The sequence below is a fragment of the Schistocerca cancellata genome, chromosome 5, assembly GCF_023864275.1.
Source record: "Schistocerca cancellata isolate TAMUIC-IGC-003103 chromosome 5, iqSchCanc2.1, whole genome shotgun sequence".
Taxonomy (NCBI): Eukaryota; Metazoa; Arthropoda; class Insecta; order Orthoptera; family Acrididae; genus Schistocerca; species Schistocerca cancellata.
This window is the reverse complement of record NC_064630.1, coordinates 479,844,902-479,864,217: the sequence shown is the minus strand read 5'-3', so window position 1 is coordinate 479,864,217 and position 19,316 is coordinate 479,844,902. Positions and strand designations below refer to the sequence as shown.

General features: G+C 39.0%; 2 protein-coding genes across 14 annotated transcripts in view; one reads left to right on the top strand and one right to left on the bottom strand.

Annotated features, from left to right (window-relative positions):
* LOC126187485 (L-seryl-tRNA(Sec) kinase) overlaps positions 1–11,926 on the top strand; it is a 115,088-nt gene extending 103,162 nt beyond the window's left edge. For 12 of the 13 annotated variants that reach the window (XR_007537736.1, XR_007537735.1, XR_007537738.1 and 9 more), the window contains 2 exons: positions 9,840–10,050; positions 11,828–11,926. The gene's annotated coding sequence lies outside the window, so the exon portion shown is untranslated. The other variant, XR_007537746.1, reaches the window with a different exon arrangement.
* Positions 11,927–17,463: 5,537 nt separating this feature from the next.
* The window catches only part of LOC126187609 (ribokinase-like), a 74,810-nt gene continuing 72,957 nt past the window's right edge, over positions 17,464–19,316 (bottom strand). The window contains exon 7 of the mRNA XM_049928798.1: positions 17,464–17,941. Within this exon, the coding sequence (XP_049784755.1) occupies positions 17,759–17,941 (183 nt within the window). The 3' untranslated portion in view covers positions 17,464–17,758. The remainder of the gene's footprint in view (positions 17,942–19,316) is intronic.

Here is a 19,316-nt window from a genome sequence, read left to right as displayed (position 1 = left end):
ATAAATAAAATTATTATTGCGCCTATGATAACTTTTCATATATATAGACACACACACACACACACACACACACACACACACACACACACACACATTCTTGCATTTTTATACACACATAGTATTTACTACACATGTTGTTGATGCACGAGTAAAAATTACATGTCCATTTTGTGTGAGAGCTTAAACCTAAATACTCTCAAGCGAGATTGATACAAAGGTTGTTAAAAAAACTGAATATTCTCTGGACATTGCTCTTCTGTTACAAAGATAATTTTAAAAGCCTATCTGTCTTCTGCACAATGTACAAATTTCTTATTACTATTGAGGAAAAGAAAACATTCCTAATAACAAGAAAAAGGTGATGTTGGAAGCTAGTTGTGTAGGTATTGCACAAATGTCACATGGGTTTTATTTAAAAGCCCGACAGTATTGGGCTACCACCTTCTGGTATGCATTTTAACAGCTGATATTTGTGGATGACAAGTAAACTGTACTAGACAAGAGCCTTATGGCTTCAATATCCTTTTATGTCAATATGTGATTTTATGAGTGAGTATGCTCTTGTGAAAATTTTTGTTATTATTGTTTGTCATATTTCACCCTTCTCTGGTCGACCCTTGTACCTATTTTGTAATAATTTGTTCAATAGGTCCATTTTTCTTCTGAAGAAGACAAAGTTATGTTTGTTGAAACCATGGTAAAGGGTTAATAAACTTTTCGTTTTACAACTAGTTTGCTGTTGTTTTCCAGTCTTATAAAGCTTCTATGTGCACTGTTATCGAAAAGCACAGTCATGATATAATTCTTAAGATTCCTTGATGTTTCAGAATGAATTAGACTCTTCCTTTTAGTGAAGTTGTGTCACAAATTTCTTTTCTCTCCAGTTCTATTCAGCACCTCTTGAGGTACATGAACTATCCGTCTAATCTTCAGCACTCTTCTGTAGCATCACATTTCAAAAGCTTCTATTCTCTTTTTGTGTGAATTGCTTATTGTGAACATTTGCCTTTTGTCCAAGGCTCACTCCAGACAATTGTCTCCAGAAAAGATCACCTAATACTTAATCTGAAGTTAATAAATTTCTCTTATTCAGAAATGCCTGAGCATGGCCTGATTTAATTAGACTACATACCCTTGTTTTGATTCTGTTAATGTTCATATTATATCCTCCTTTCGAGATGCTCTCCATTCCATTCAACTGCACTTGCATGTCCTTTGCTCTATCTGACAGAACTGCAATGTCCTTGTCAAACTTCAAAGTTTTTATTTCTCCTCCAGATATTTCTATGGCTTCCTATACTGCTTGCTGAATGTACAGATTGAACAGCACTGGGGTAGGGTACAACCCTGTCTCACTCCCTTCAACCTCTGCTTCCTTTTCTTTCTGAACAACTGGTTTCTGTTCATGTTCTTCAACTTATAACTACTATCTGGTTTCTGCACAAGTTGTACACAACATTTCACTCCCTGTATTTTACTCATGCTGCCTTCAGAACTTCAAATCCACTCATAAGGTGGTATACATATGGCAGCGTAACTCATGGCATGCCACCATAAACTGATAAAAGGAAAAAAGTTTGTCGCTTACTACATTGTCATTGTTCATGCAGTAAAACTGCGGCATCTGACATAACTTCTTTATTACTGCCTCTATTCGTAACACATTTTGCAGAGAGTATCCAGACATACCACTAAATGTACTGGCAAAATTATATCACTATATGACACATAGTTCAGAAGATGTGACATAAACATTGTGATGCATGAAAATCTGTCTTTTGCATTAAGTGGAGTGCAAATTACCCTGACTTAATACACTTCATGATTCACAACAAACTTTAAACATAGTTTTAAACTTTTCCTCATTTACATGCACAATGTGAAATACACTCCTGGAAATGGAAAAAAGAACACATTGACACCGGTGTGTCAGACCCACCATAGTTGCTCCGGACACTGCGAGAGGGCTGTACAAGCAATGATCACACGCACGGCACAGCGGACACACCAGGAACCGCGGTGTTGGCCGTCGAATGGCGCTAGCTGCGCAGCATTTGTGCACCGCCGCCGTCAGTGTCAGCCAGTTTGCCGTGGCATACGGAGCTCCATCGCAGTCTTTAACACTGGTAGCATGCCACGACAGCGTGGATGTGAACCGTATGTGCAGTCGACGGACTTTGAGCGAGGGCGTATAGTGGGCATGTGGGAGGCCGGGTGGACGTACCGCCGAATTGCTCAACACGTGGGGCGTGAGGTCTCCACAGTACATCGATGTTGTCGCCAGTGGTCGGCGGAAGGTGCACGTGCCCGTCGACCTGGGACCGGACCACAGCGACGCACGGATGCACGCCAAGACCGTAGGATCCTACGCAGTGCCGTAGGGGATCGCACCGCCACTTCCCAGCAAATTAGGGACACTGTTGCTCCTGGGGTATCGGCGAGGACCATTCGCAACCGTCTCCATGAAGCTGGGCTACGGTCCCGCACACCGTTAGGCCGTCTTCCGCTCACGCCCCAACATCGTGCAGCCCGCCTCCAGTGGCGTCGCGACAGGCGTGAATGGAGGGACGAATGGAGACGTGTCGTCTTCAGCGATGAGAGTCGCTTCTGCCTTGGTGCCAATGATGGTCGTATGCGTGTTTGGCGCCGTGCAGGTGAGCGCCACAATCAGGACTGCATACGACCGAGGCACACAGGGCCAACACCCGGCATCATGTTGTGGGGAGCGATCTCCTACACTGGCCGTACACCACTGGTGATCATCGAGGGGACACTGAATAGTGCACGGTACATCCAAACCGTCATCGAACCCATCGTTCTACCATTCCTACACCGGCAAGGGAACTTGCTGTTCCAACAGGACAATGCACACCCGCATGTATCCCGTGCCACCCAACGTGCTCTAGAAGGTGTAAGTCAACTACCCTGGCCAGCAAGATTTCCGGATCTGTCCCCCATTGAGCATGTTTGGGACTGGATGAAGCGTCGTCTCACGCGGTCTGCACGTCCAGCACGAACGCTGGTCCAACTGAGGCGCCAGGTGGAAATGGCATGGCAAGCCGTTCCACAGGACTACATCCAGCATCTCTACGATCGTCTCCATGGGAGAATAGCAGCCTGCATTGCTGCGAAAGGTGGATATACACTGTACTAGTGCCGACATTGTGCATGCTCTGTTGCCTGTGTCTATGTGCCTGTGGTTCTGTCAATGTGATCATGTGATGTATCTGACCCCAGGAATGTGTCAATAAAGTTTCCCCTTCCTGGGACAATGAATTCACGGTGTTCTTATTTCAATTTCCAGGAGTGTATTTAACACATTAACTCATTTGTAAAGCAGTCGGGAGTTTGAAGCTGTTTTGAATGGGAGAAATAGATTCTTTACAGAATCAGGTTTTTACTGGTGTCTGAAGCAATACAAAACTCCTTGGGTAGTGAACACCAGCTAACTAATATTTTTAAGCCATGTACAGGGCTCAATGTTGCCACATGGGGTTTAGGTCTTCCGGAGAAAGGTCTTGGTGCAGATGATCATGTAGTGATTTTCAGGGTGCAGGGAACAGTTTAAGACCATAACCTGAGCTACTTGCATGACTAATTTTCAGAAGTATTCACTGTACGCAGATCACTGTGTTCAAGCTGCTGTTTCCAATATTTTCACTCAGCATTTTAGGGTAAATGTTTCCTAAAGATAGAAATGCCAAATAATTGTAAACGGTCACAACGATCAGTGGAGAAACGAAAAACAGCACTTTGGAAAGAGCAGAAAATAACAATCATAATACATTTGGACTTTTACATCAAAACATAACAAGCTTATTAAAAAGGAGAGATAAGCTAACAATGAATAAAATCCCAGACAATAGACCTAAAGGAGTACTGCATTGCACAAGTTTTTGAATGCTGTACTTTAGTAACTGACTTGGAAACATACAATATAGCAATTCTGAAAGTACAGCCCCCAAACAGGAAATGCTTTGAACTTTAATAAGCAGTTTAGAGGGAGTAACAAGACTTAGCATAAATAATTGGGAAATGGTTGTGGAGCTTTCAATACTGATGTCTCTGATAAGTTTTGATGAAGGGCACCTACAGTTACTGATCTCCAGCTTTGGTTTGATCCTCACAATGAGTTCTCCAGCAAGAATAGGAGGACATAATGAACATCAGATAATTGGTTTCTGAATCCAATTGTGTTTCTTCAAATAGATGAGGCCTCATAATAAATACTCCCAATCAGTCAGGTTTAACTTGAAAGGGAAAAATCAAATGTCACAGAATTTTAAATGCTGACTCAGTTCCAATATTCAGGGAGAATAAACAGGATGAAAATTTGGAAGATGTTTGTCAAGGACAAACAGTAGATAAGAAAATTAATTTTTTTTCCTAAAAATCTTACACAAGGAATACAGCTTTCCTTTTCGATGAATCAAGGCCAGTTACACTGGAAACTGAGAGAAAGGCTGGCTAACATCTGTGGTCAATGTACCTTATGCTGGGAAGAGGGCTTTATTTAGTCCAAAGGATTAGCTCTAATCAAAACTTAAAACTGCAATACAAGCAGTATTGCAAAATTCATCATCTCACCAAAAAACCATGAACTATGCGAAAAAGAATATCAGAACTCTGAGAAGAATTTGTCGCAATATTAGGAATGAAACGAACAAACCTGGCAAGGCAAATTATATTAAATTCTTTGATGAGAGTAGCAGTGAGACAGATTATTAAATGCAAATAACTGGCAATTGAATTCAATAAATCTTCCTAATGCTAGCGGAAAACACCAGGCCAAAAAATAGTTTGTCAGACATTAGATGTACATAGAAAGACATTGCATCTGACAACAGTTTTGGCCCGTCATCTGTTAAAAAGGTCACAAAAATCATTATGTAACTAACAAGTGATAATTTTTGTAGTTATATTCAAAGTACTAATATTTTGTGCAAATTTGGCAGTACCCTCAACAAGTCAAGGTGTATTCCCTGAAAGACTGATATGCGGTAGTAACACTCATTTATAAAATTTGAGGTACGGAATTGACCATTATAGTACCATCTGCCTCCTTCCTGTGTTCTCAAAAGATTCTGAGAAGAGGGCTTACATCAGAATGTTGACAATCTTTGAGAATTACCTTTTAACAACAGCTCAGTTTGGCTTCCAAAAAGGCATCTATCTTCCTTTTGTTCTTTTGCTTGTGCCCTCTGTCCCACATTGATGCAGGATTGACATGGTTATTAATGGATGTGGCATAGTTAGTTTAAGGGCTGAATGTGACAGGACCATTCTTTTTTTCTATAGACATAAATGATCTGACGGATAGGGTGAACAGCAACCTGTGCCTGTTGGCTGCATGTATGGAAAAGTGTGACTGCTGCATTACTGTAGGATACTACAGGATGACTTATGCAGGAAAAACAATCCTGTGATGTTCGAATAAAATATTTGTGACATGTTGCTTGACATAGTCACGATGATTAAATTGCATAGTGACATGAAGTGGAATCAGCACATAATGTTAATAGTAACGAAGGCAAATGGTTGACAAAGAAATTCAGTCATGCAGCTAGATTTGTTCCCTGCAGTTCAGTCAGTACACAAGTATTATGAAGATGCTTTGTGAACTCAAATTGAATCACTTGAGGGAAGACGACTTTATTTCCCTGAAACACTATTGAGAAAATTTACAGAACCAGCATTCGCAACTGACTGTAGAATAAATCTACTCCTGCCATTGTACAGTTCGCTCGCACAAGTTACTTCCACTGAATACGGAGACATTGTGTTGGCATGTGGACCCATGATACTGACACTAGATGTGATGGAAAAGATGTTAGTACAAGTTAGAACTGGAAACAACACAGCAGGACAACAATGCCTATACTGTGACATTGATTGCAGTGAAATATTGTGGGCTACACATAGGTGAGGCAGTCAACAAGGCATCTGCTTTCTGCACATGTTAATGAGGGTGCTGAATGGGGCAACCAAGGGTATGAAGGAGAAAGTCTACGTGTCCCTTGTAAGACGCCAGCTGCAGTATGCTGCAGGGTCATGGGATCCCCAGCAAATATTCCTGTCAGAGCAGATAGAAGGAATGCAATGGAGAGCAACTAAGTATCTAGTGGGAACTGCAGGAGTTGGAAAAATATGGAAACACTGTGAGAAATATGTGCTTGAACATAAATGCATATCCAGGTTGTGCTGCTGTATTTGACCATGAACAGCATCTGTGAAAAGTGTCAGTCATGGTCAGAACAGTGTTCTGTGTAGCTGTGGTGTATTATGTCCGAACTAAGTGAATTTGAACGTGGCCAAATTGTTGTTGCTCATATGTGTGCTTCCGTTATCAAGGGAGCAAAAAATGTGTGTTCCAAGAGGCACTATATCGAAGATTTATACTGCATAAAGGGAAAGCAGAAAAATATTAACTGCCAAGTCCAATGCGAAAGAAAATGTGTTTTAAGTAATTGTGACAGATAGTCAATGAAGAGGATTGTGATGAAAAATAAGATTACAACACCTACAAAAGCCACTGCAGAACTGAATGTCACATGTGGGAACCCCGTAAGCACCAAAACAACACAAAATGAGCTCCATACAGGACATGCTGGAATTCTGAAACCATGCATCAGTGATGCAAATGCCTGTAATAGGAAAACGTGGTGCCAGAGCCATAAAACCTGGACTAGGGAGTAATGCAAGAAAGTAATTCAGTCGGACAAGTCTTGTTTCAAACTACTTCCAACTTCTGGCTGAGTTTACATCCCAAGAGGGAAAACGTGGTGCCAGAGCCATAAAACCTGGACTAGGGAGTAATGTAAGTAATTCAGTCGGACAAGTCTTGTTTCAAACTATTTCCAACTTCTGGCTGAGTTTACTTCCCAAGAGGGAAATGTGGCGGGGGATCAGTGACAATTGTGCAACCATATCATGATATTCCATGAGCACCAAGGTTACTCTGCAAGATCACATTACTGCCAGGGATTATGTGACAATTTTGGCTGATCAGGTTCAGGTCCATCCCAGATACACTATTTGTCCTCCAGTAGTGATGCTGTGATCCAATACAACAGGGTTCCTGTTCACACATCTTGCATCATACAGAACTGGTTTTGTGAGCACAAGGATGAATTGTTGCATCTCCCATTGTCACTGCAATTACCAGATCACAATATTATTGAGCCTTTGTGGTCTACTCCGGAGAGAGGGGAGTGTGATCAGTACTCACTTCTGTTGCTATTACCTGAACTTGCTACTATTTTGTAGGAACTATGGTATAAGATTTCCTTGAAAACCATACAGGACTTATATTTATGCATCACTGGAAGCTCTTTTGAATTCAAACGGCTTACCTACACCGTATTAGACATTGTAAAGCTTTGCATTTTTGGTGTTACCGTATTTTTGGCCAGCCCTGTGCATCGGAGGATATACAATGTACATGGTCTATGAGGGTGTATATGTTGGAATGAAAAACCATTAGTGCCAAGTAAGTGTGAAACCAGGGACAGCAGTGGAGGTTAATACTCGTATGCCAGTAGAGGACTGAAGTAGTGGAACAGTTTACCACAGGATAACCTCATTCCATTTCCAGAAAGCATCACTAAATTCAAATACCTTGTGCAACAGAAGAAAAACACCAAAGGCTACAGAAAATAAAATACGGGCAATTTTAATCTATTGTGTAGTACATTAATGTATATATTAGGACCATAATGTAATTATGTGAGGTACAAATGTTGTCTTCACCATCTTGGCAACAGCCACATTTGTGTGCAAATAAAAAATTATCTGTATTTTCCATTCTTCTTTTGCAGTTGAGCTTTGCACAGCAATTGGAAAAGTTAGAAGTATGTTATTTCTGTGGACTGTTATGTTTTGATTTATAAATTATTACTTTGTGTACAAAGTTTAAATCAATTTTACATAAAAAAAGTCGAGCACCTGTAATAGCTCCAGCCTGAAAAGGAAAAATCCTGCTATGCTATGAGAAAAAAAAAAAAAAAACACCACCACCCTCAATACCTCACCTTATACTTTTTCCTTGGGATGATAATTATACTTTGTCATCATATTTTAAAAATTTGTAACCTATCAAAGAACTAAAGTAAACGTAAAGAATAATCTTGGAGCTTGGTCCTTTTTTAGTATGTATTACTCTTGAAGATACATCCGTTACACGTACCAATAATGCTTTAACTGGCGCTTTCGTAGGCCTGATGTTCTCCTAAGTGTCCAGTCTCCAAAGTGTTAAACATGTCAATAAATGTATACTTCCTTCAACATACACTGCTTGATAAATGCTATGGAAAAGCAAAATAACAGACATTAATAACGTCTACATTTGACACCAATGAGATCTCCCTCCAACATAAAGATTGATATTGGACTCTCAGTAAGATACACACCCTCCTTGAACATTAATGCATATTTTGCACTTGTTATTCATTCTGATTACCAGACAGTTGAGGAGTCCTTGGGGACTCCTCTCTCAAGGAAGTTTTCAGTTATTGCATGGTTCTGGGAGGAAGTGTTAATTGCGAAATAGGGTTTAGATCCAGGAGAGTAGGCAGACCATTCTGTACGTTCAACATCTTCACTCTCCAGTGTGTCCACCTCCTCATCTTTCCTGTGTGGGCAGGGACTGTCATCCATAAACAGAAAATCCAGACCTACCACACTCCTAAACAGACACACGATCCAGAATAATCTCCCTGCAACACTGGTGCTGTAACAGTATGTCAAGCAAAAATATGTAGTGGCATTCGGCCATTATGTATAATGCCTGCCCCCACACCATAATGCCTGAACCATACCAGTGACATTTATGGATATTCTGTGGTGTATAATGTGTTCCCCCTCTGCCCACACTAACGAGTAGCCAGAATCACTTGCCACAGTGAAGCAGGTTTCATCGGAGAACATCTTTCTGTACTACTGTTGTTTACCCCAACCAACGTTCTTTCTCGATGATAGCGTAGTTGAAGTGGGATGGATTTAACAAGCTTTTGAGCATACAAACCAGCCCAATTTAATTGTCACAAAATGGTTCTGGCGAAGAGAGATGCACTGGCACCAATACCGGTAGCGCTTGCAAGGCCTGCAGCGACCTGCCAAGGAATGAGATGTCTGTTCCTTTTCGCCAGTAGGGCTATATAGCGATCCCCTTGTGGCGTGATGGCCTGTCTAAAACCACTGGCATGCTGTTACATATTATATCCACTTACAGTGGCCTTTTTTAATCATGAGATGACATGTTTGGACACACCCGTTACTGTGGCCACAGTAGTGACACTTTGACTGGCTTGCACTCAAATGACGCCTTGCACATGTGTTGCTGCACCACACACAGAACGTCGCACTAATGAGTTGTCCACCTACCTTCATCAAACACCGGTACTGCATGAGCGGTCAAAAGCACACTGAGCAATCGTGCACAGGCTTTGCTGCAGTTAACATGTCTCTCCCTTTGCATTTCACTTTACTATCATTGGTTGGGTGTCATGTAGTGTGTGTCAGCTATTCCTTATAGCAATTATGAAGCAGTGTTGTTCTTGCTTAATGATGGCAGTGAAATTATAGACGTACATGGAATATTGATAATCTTTCTCCTCATATAGCATCTGCTAATAGAATAGGATGGGGGTGGAAAGGTACACTACGAACCTTCGTTCACACACTGCATAGTGGCATGCAAAGTACAGGTGTGGATGTAGTAATTTGCAGATCCATCAGTTACCTTCTGCACAATCTTCTCAGTCTCTTAACTTTTTAAAAAACAGAACTACTTGATGAAAAAGCTATAATGTATTTACTTGCATTCTGTGTGTGTGTTTCAGTGAAGGTGAAGCTATCCACTGTTGTGAAGAAGAATGTTGACTTAAGTGCCAGCATTGGAATTGGAATTGTAAAATGGTGGAAATGGTAGAGGAGAAATGCTTTTGGATTATATGAGGATATCTAAACCATTGGACAGATGCATACACAAACACAGATGTAACAAATGATAAAAATTCCATCTAAGTATCGAAGAATGGGTAGCAATTGCTGGTAAGAGTTTATAGGTTAACAGCTATAGATTTTTAGAGAGAACGTGAAGGAAATAGTCAATGTTTCTCATAACAGGAAGACTGCCACATTTAAAAAAGAAGTGACAACTACATATCTAATAATTTTGTCACTTGTTAGCTAACATGATGTAAAACGCGACACAAATAGTTATTGTTTTACAAGCAGTTATCAACTAGAAAAGTGTGGCTGAAAAAAATCTACTCACAGATATTCAACAGTATTAACCATAACAGATGTGTTAAGAAGCATTTTCACTCCTGTCAACATGTGGAGGCAGTATGTTGGTTATCTCTGCATAGGTACTGCAGCACCCAGGGTGGGCTGGGGTGTCACACGTGTCAAAGATTCATCCTCCATTGCTGGTGGTGGATATCTAAATCTTGGATTATGAATTAAAGATGCTACCCCACAGTCCTATCCAGCAATAGAGAGAGAATATTTGACAATAGCAACCCATCATGCTGGTGAAATGCCAGAAAAATAATTAACCCTTAACCCACAAGGTGTGGTCTCAGAGAAAGCAAAAATTTTTGAGCTCGCTCTCCAAGGTCAGTTCTGGCAGACTGCTTTTATATCCCCACTACCCTCCTTGAATCACAACCCTACATTTTCTCGATGTCACCTCCTTTGTTTGCTGTTGACACCTTGCAGGATCAAGTCAGTTTAAATTATCTTTTTGATGAAATTGTTTGTCGGTAGAAGATTTCAGTGATATAGATCAGAGGGCTGGAAAAGATGGTGTTTTTACAACAACCAGTGACCACAATTCTGCTGCTAGCGGAGAATCTTTCAGAGAAAGAAGCTTAGAACAATTGTGGTGGGGTCCTCTGTTTCCCATATAAAACACTTAAAGTGCTACTTAAAATCTAATGTATTCTCTGTGGTGATAAAGAAAACTGTGGATCACAACACTGATAATAACTTTCGAAAATTGTCTTTTTGTACCTATTGAGGGCAATTTTTATGTGCAACTTTGAACCCCCGAGACATAATTTTTGAGAATGTAAAATTCAGTTCTGTAACAGTTCGTTTATGTGTAGTACCTAAAAAAAAAAAACACGCAAAATGTGTGATAAAAAGTAAATTCCAGCAAGCTTAACCCTTTGCAATAAGATCAATAATATTTAAAAACACTAAAGTAATTCTAAAACTAAATGTTATTTAACTTAAATTAAAATTTTCAAATGATTTGCACTTTAAATCTGTTTAAATATAGAGGTCCAGAGACCACATCTCGTATGCAGTATAGAAAAGTCACCTGGTGAGTTATGGGTTAACCCTTTCATTCCCAGTGTTGTTCCTAGGCAATACAGTATACTGTGTATCAATCCTTAAAGTCATCTTGTCGTTAAGGGACAGCATGCTTCTAGTATGACATTTTGCCACTTGTTGGTGCGTGTACCCACTTCTTCAATGAATCTCTCCAGCTATGACGTCGTGTTACATTATTGTCTAAACATGGCTGTTGATGTGGTGTATTTATGTTTATTTTACGAATGAATTGTTATTTCTTTGGTACTATGATGAAGATTACACTTGCATTATTGCTCTGACAATGGTCACCACAACAAAATAATGTCTGACATAATAATATACCTGGATACAAACGTGCGATGTCCATGAACAATGTATGGATTAAAAGGTTGGTAACTGTCAAGAAAAAAATAAATAAATAATAGCCTATATTTGCTGTTTATATTGAAAGAAATGAATGATAAATCGAGACCTTTAACATATTACATTTTCTTTGTTTCAGGTTTTGCTGTGACTAGCCAACAAGCTGGGCTTCAATCAGGGGCGAAAACTTGTATATACTGCAATGACTTCTTCTTCTCTCTCTCTCTCTCTCTCTCTCCCCCCCTCCCTCTTCTTTTAAGTAGACAAAGTAGACTGTGACAATGGAACATTACAATGACCATTGAAGAAATTCCTGAACTTCTTGATTTTGTAAACGATGGAAACATGTCATAAATTAATGCTATATCTGGAAATATTGATGAACACTTTATTTTTGTGTGATAAAGTGAGCTAGTGATGAAGCTCAAAATCTTGATCATACCAGTGAAGTTCATTAAGTCCTTTCTGTCCATCCCTGCAATAACTACTGCCAGTGTATCTGATGTAAATTTGTCTGCATCGGGGCCTACTACAACCGCAAATTTATCAAGTAATTCACCTTCTTCTCAGACAATAAAAAAAAATCATACAGATGAGTGGAATGCAAGAAAATAGATTTTGAACTGCCCAATATTACATGGTGGAATTACCTCCTGCCCCCTCCAGCAAATTTGAAAACTCCTCTCATTTATTTCAAAACATTTGTTACACACGATATTATATAAAAAAAAAGAAAAAAATCTGTATTCAAAGCAACTTGTAAGCTCATCGAAAAGATGGAGAGGTACTCAACTGTACACAGGTTGAAACTGAACAGCTTATGGGACTTTTATTCCAAACGGGACTGGTAAAAATGCCAGCTAACAAACTGCACTGGCTCTGCAGCATGTAGATATCATCCTACTGCAGATATAATGAATTTAAATAGGTTCCAAAAACTTACAAGTATTTTCATACAGAGGGTAACACCAACCGAAAATCAAGAACAGGTCCAAAATATGGTAAACTATTGGAAATACGGCCATTGCTTGATACTCTTCTTCAAGGTATGAAAGCAATTTCACTAGAAGAATAAAATTCCCATCGACAAACACAGTGTACCTTTCAGGGACTGCAGTATATTAGAAACTGGTTTATCTGGAATTATGTATAATTTTCATTCTTATGTGGGCAAAGATACTTGTGGTGATTTTGGACTTGGTTTTTCTGCGGACATAGTAACAGCACTTTGAAATTTTTTTTCTTGGTAAATCTTGATTAAGTATTCTTTAATAACTGGTTCTCATCCTTGCAACTGGCAGTAGTATTAAAAGTTTAAGGTATACTCTGTATTGGTACTATTAGACAGGGCAGAACGGGGTATTGTCCTTTGGTAAATGAAAGAGATCTGAAAGAAGTGGAGCATGGTTGAGAGTTGAAACTAAAAAGGGGAGGCCATGAAGTTTGGAATGTGGATTTACTGCAAATTTTGTACACTTATAGTACTCCATGAGGACAACAAAATGTATAACCAGTAGTGTGTACTTCTCAAGCATTATTGAGAAAATCGCAAGATAATTTCAGTCATCAAGTATGTACCTGTGCGTGGCCGTTATTATCACAAAGCAGGTGCAGCCAAGTGGTTAGTGTCCAAGCCCCGTAATCATAGGTCGTTGGTCGCTGGATTGAGTCCCGTTTATCACTTTTTTTTCCAACACAGTCATATTCTTTACTATTTATATTACAATTGATATAACGGGAAAAATACTTACAATCAGAGGAACTTTTATTAAATTTACAATGTTAGTTGGCAGTCTCCAAAGTTTTATCATCACAAATAATATAATATTCATAACGACCAAAAAGGGGAGGGCCAGGGTAGAATGGGGATCATTTGACGGTTAACTTGTATAGCGGTGAGACCTTGCTTATGTAGCAGGAAGAAATAATGTACGTGCGAATTGTTCGTGAAGTATAAAACCTTACATCGTGACTAGAAAAATGGAAGTGGCACCCAGTTCGTTGAGAAATGCAGACGAGGAATGTCATGAATATTCAATCCATGTGCAGTTGTGAAACGTTGTTTGAAAGATGCGTTTCTATATTGTGAGAGTCTTCTTCAAGAAGCAAACGTCATTGATACAGAAGCATCAGCAACAATTTCTGCTGATGCAATGGTGATTGGAAAAGAACTGTATCGGGCTACCATGGAAATGTTAGGAGAAAAAATACTCATAACTGACGAGGACCTTATTCATTTTGATGAAGTAGACATAGAAGATCAATTCCATGAAGTCGAAGAAAATTTGTCTGATGATGAAGATTATGAGCCAGCAGAAAAGGTGTCAAAAGGCGATTATGTTCCGTTGGAGACCAAAATAAAAGTTTTAAACAAAAGAACACCCCAAATGTAGTCTTCGAACTCTCCAGATAAAAGGGTCTAGAAGTTCGACAAGAAAAGACGAATTGAAGAGAATCAACGATCGATAAATATTCGGTAATTGATCCGTGGACCTATGACCATTTCGCGGAGTCTCGCCAAAATTATGAGCAAGTAAGTGTTCATTTTTATCACTCTACATCTAATTTTCTATATCTTCAACAACCTCATTCGAAGAAATAATTATATTAATAATGAAACTTTGATTTTATTTTTCAGGTAACAACCAGAAACCTACAGCAGTGGGCTTTGCCTGCTGCAGGCCAGTTCCAATCGGAGGACTTCATCTTCAAAGCATCGCTTTCATGGATAAAAAAAATTCAAACTATGGCACAGAATTCGGCAGAGGAAGATCACGCGGTATGTGAGTTTGAGGGAATGTGTGTCTGCGGAAGAAACGGTGGAAGCCACGAGAAAGTTTCAATTACAGACAAGGGCAGTCATCCGGAATTTCAAAAAAAAAAAAATTGTTATCAATACAGACCAGACAGGTTGCCAGTACCAGTCCAAATACAACAGAACTCTTGCTAAAAGAAATTCGAAGATCATGGTTGTCAGAAGGCACAATATGAATAAGGTGACGCACTCGTACATGGCATAATATGTGATAACATTGTGTGGCGAATTATTGCCACACGTGTTTCTTTGTTTACGAGAAGCCATGGGGAACTTTGGACCAAAGGTTCAGAAAACCATTGACAAATTAATGAAAGATCTTCTGAATGTCGTCATAATGAATTCGAAATCCGGGAAACTTACCATGCAATTATATTGTTCATTTTTATCTAGCGTCAAGCTTCCCTACGTGAAGAAGGAAAAATTCTTATTAATAATAGATTCTTGAGGGGATCAGACGAATCCTGGTTTGTACGACGAAATTTTCACCGATGACGAAGGACTTGGAACATGTACGGTTAAAGTCGTACCTCTGAAATGCACGCCAATTTACCAACCGTGCGATGTTTATTTCTGCAGGCAAGTTAAACATTTCATTAAGCGTCTTCAAAATTGTTCTTATTTAATCGAAAGAGAACGAGAAATTGCTACTCGTGAAGAAGCCATTAAAATACATTCGATACTGCATGAACAATTATCAGTGCCGATATTTAAGGAAATGCTGTGTTATGCATGGTTTTCTTCCAAATTATCGGATGAAAGAGAGGTTTTTAAAAATTTTAGCAAGGTTTGTTTTTCCATGGAAAACCTCAAAAGACCTTGTGTATGTGGAAACATAGCATTTATTCAATGCAGCTGGTGCCGTTTAACTTTGTTTTCCATGTTTTCATGAAAAATACCATCCTGCAACTTGTAATGTTGAAAGTCAATACATGCAGGTAACATGTAGTTTCAGGCTCCTTCCAGGTATAAGGGATTTCTCAAATCACGGACAAGCAAACATTTTCAGTATCACTTTATGTTTATATGGTGCCGAGACCTGGACATTGAGGAAGGAAGATGAAAGAAGTTTGGAGGCACTAGAGATGTGGTTATGGAGAAGATTGGAAAAAGTGAAATGGGAAGACTGAGTAAGGAATGAAGAAGTATTAAGAAGGGTTGGAGAAGAAAGAAACATGCTGAAAGTCATCAGAAAGAGAAAACAGAACTGGATTGGACATTGTTTGAGGAGGGACTGTTTATTGAAGGAAGGAATAGAAGGAATGGTAGAGGGAAAAAGGGGAAGAGGAAGAAGAAGAAGATATCAAATGCTGGACAATATCAAAGGAGACAAATATTCAGAAATGAAAAAGACTGTCTATGGACAGACAAAAGTGGAAGAGGCTTAACCCACGAAAAGACCTACCGTAAGGCAGAATACCATACTACTACTACTACTAATGCGTTTGGTCATGTACTAGTCAGCAGTTGTGAATATTATATTATTTGTGATAATACAACTTTGTAGACTGTTAAATAAGATTGTAAATTTAATAAAAGTTCATCTGATTATACGTATTTTTCCCATTATATCATTTGTAATATAAATAGTAAAGAATATGACTGAGTTGGGGGTGGGGGAGGGGGGGAGGAAAAAAAAAAGTGACGAACGGGACTTGAACCAGTGACCAACGACCTACAATTACGGGGCTTGGACACTAACCACTCAGCTGCCGCCACTTTGTGATAATAATGGCCACGCACAGGTACATATTGGATGACTGAAATTATCTTGCGATTTTCTCAATAACACTTGAGAAGTACGCGCTACTGCTTACACATTTTGTTGTCCTCATGGATTACTACAAGTGTACAAAGTTTGCAATAAATCTGCATTCCAATCATCATGGCCTCCCCTTGTAAGTCTAACCTGTCCCTAACCTAGTGGTTTGATTGGAAAGCCTTCAATTTCATATGCTGCCATAGAGCTGGAATCTATAAGCAAAAGGTGGTGTGCTACAGAAGAGTGTCTGTAGATGTGGACAGACCATTTGTTGTAAAATAGTACAACAAATTCATTAGAGGGGTAAATCTGACATGCTTTTGGGGTGGTATAGAAATAGAACTGACATATGATCTAAGAGGTGGTATATGAGACTGCTATTCTGTTATTGGTGGTTTTTTTTTTTGGGGGGTGGGGGTTAGCAGTCAAACAGTTTGCTATTGTACATACATCATCAACAGAGACTGGGGAAAACCAGTGAGTACTTACTGACATAATTTCAAGCTGATATATCAACAGATTTGACACAGAGTGGAAAATTTGATATGAAAAGGAAAGGGACACCAAGCATTTGAGAAGAATCTATGGAAAAGAAAGGTGCAACAATCAACAAATCTAACTGCTAATGTCAGATATGACAAAAAATGGTCATTGGGCACAGTATGATGTCAAGCAAGCATGGTGCAAACTCTGCCCAAAAAGCTGTGCACATATCATCTGCAGAAAATATGGTGTACATTTGTGTACAATAGCAAAAAAGAATTTTTTTTACCACACGAATTAATGTGCATTTATAGAAACTGTTGCTCTCTTTATATCAGTTGTCAGTTTTTCACAGTGTAGGTAATTTTTGTTTTTAATTAACTTGTATTCCATTTTTGTACCCAGTAATGCTATCAGTAAACATTTCACAAAATAAATGTTAACTTGTTTCAGATTTATAATATTTTCCATCTCTTGGGTTAGTGTTATGTTTCTCATTTCATTTGACTGTTGAGTCACCACTGTTGGTGTGCACTGTATTAATACAGAAGAAGATAGTGAATTTCAATATCTCGATTGCTGAATTCATAATATGGAAATGAAAGGTTGAACAGATGTCAGCCAAAAATCACAGGATGAAAGCAAACTGGCAATATGTTAACATGGAAATCTTGCAGTTTGCTTGTGTGTTTCTTATTTGTTGTGAATTGCTCAATAAATATTGAAATTAATTGTATTATGAGACTCTGTCCCGCATAGCACCTGATATTATTATTGTTACATAATTTTACATTATGAAATTGTAACATGTGTTAGTATCATTTATCCCTTACAACTCAGCTATTGATATCACATTATCCAAAAGCTTTTATCCATAAAAGTTTTACTTCTGTTGGCTTCTCAGTACGGAAATTAACATAGCACCCTGTGTTCAACTTAACAATGCTGACAGTCTTCCAAAATAAGTGTAATGAAATAATGCACCCAGTTCACAAATATTATGTACAATATCAACAATTCATTAATATTTCAGGCGGTAGTTGATGTGCATAAGGGAAACTAGTCTGTGTTCCTTCTCCTCGTACACTGATGGATGCCACAGCACATGCCCTGCTGACCATCTCGGTTAACAACAACTTCGGGCAGCGTGCGAGGAAGAATGCCAGTGCACCCAAGAATGAATCTCCAGCACCCTATAACATAAAGACACATATTTATATTTTCTGTTGGCAACTGAATTTTTCTGACAGTAGTTTTTGGTGAGGTATTTGACAGATACCACCAGTACAGTTAAGATGATGGGACTCATGAATATGATGAAAACTGTGACACTCTCTTAGGAAACGCTTTTCCAGCAAACGTCCAGACTAACAAAAACAACCTGCAAACCTCTTACAAGATAGCATCTACTGTGAAGTTTAAGAGGTAGCTTGGTTTTGTGTGTTTGAACTCGCAATCAATGTATTTGGTGAAAGAGGCAGTATTTTATTGTTTATTTTTAAATATTCTCATAACTCAAATGATTTTTTTAAAGCTGATACTCACATGCCGTCGCATCAACACTATTTAACAAGTTCAATTGTAACAAAATGAATTCAGCAGATTATTTTCCCCAATAATAAATTACAATCTTGCACAGCTGTATTATTGCACAATGTAAGCAAACATTAGATAAATACCCTAAAACTTTCACAGTGTGCATTCTCCACCCCCCCCCCCCCCATAAGTAAAAACTCACGTGCCCTACTCTATCCATAAAAAAACCTAACGTAACAGACCTAAACACATTTATATTGAAGCAAATGACAGCACAAAAAAATTATTCACATAAAATCTGTCTTGAAAAAATATTTAAAATTTGTCATCTGTGGAATCTGGAATGGAGTTAGTGATTAGCAATAATTCAGTCACTCCAGCTGGTCCATTGAGTATGTGAATCATACAATGATGAGGCAAAAAATTATGACTGTCTGCTTAAAAGCATGTTGATCCAACTTTGGAACACAATACAACAGCAATTCTGTATGGTATAAATTAGGCAAGTCCTTGGTAGGTTTCTGGAGATGTTTAAGCTCAGGTCATGCAAAAATTTTGGACCAGTGGTTTCTGGACACAGAGCTGGCACCTGTTACATTCCAGATGTGTTCCAATCAAGTGAATTTGGTGGCCAAGACACCAATAGGAGTTCTCTGTCACAATCCTCAAACCACTGTAAGATGATTCTGGCCAAGTGTGTGGGCAGTTACTCTGCTGGAATACACCAATGCTATCACCATCGAGAAAGATATTGAGCTTAAAGGGATGCAGGCGGTACACAATAATATCTATGTAGTCTGCAGCTGTCATGGTACCTTCATTTACTAACACACATCTCACGCAACCCCCCGTTAACATATCCCCCCCCCCCCCCCATACTATAAAACTACCCCAACTAGATTGCATCTTGATGTGGTGCATGTTTCAAGCAGTAGTTCACCTGTACAATGATGTATCCGGAAACTACGATTGTCTAGGTGTAACAAGAAATGTGATTCATCAAACTTCCATTGATTCACAGTCCAATTTCAA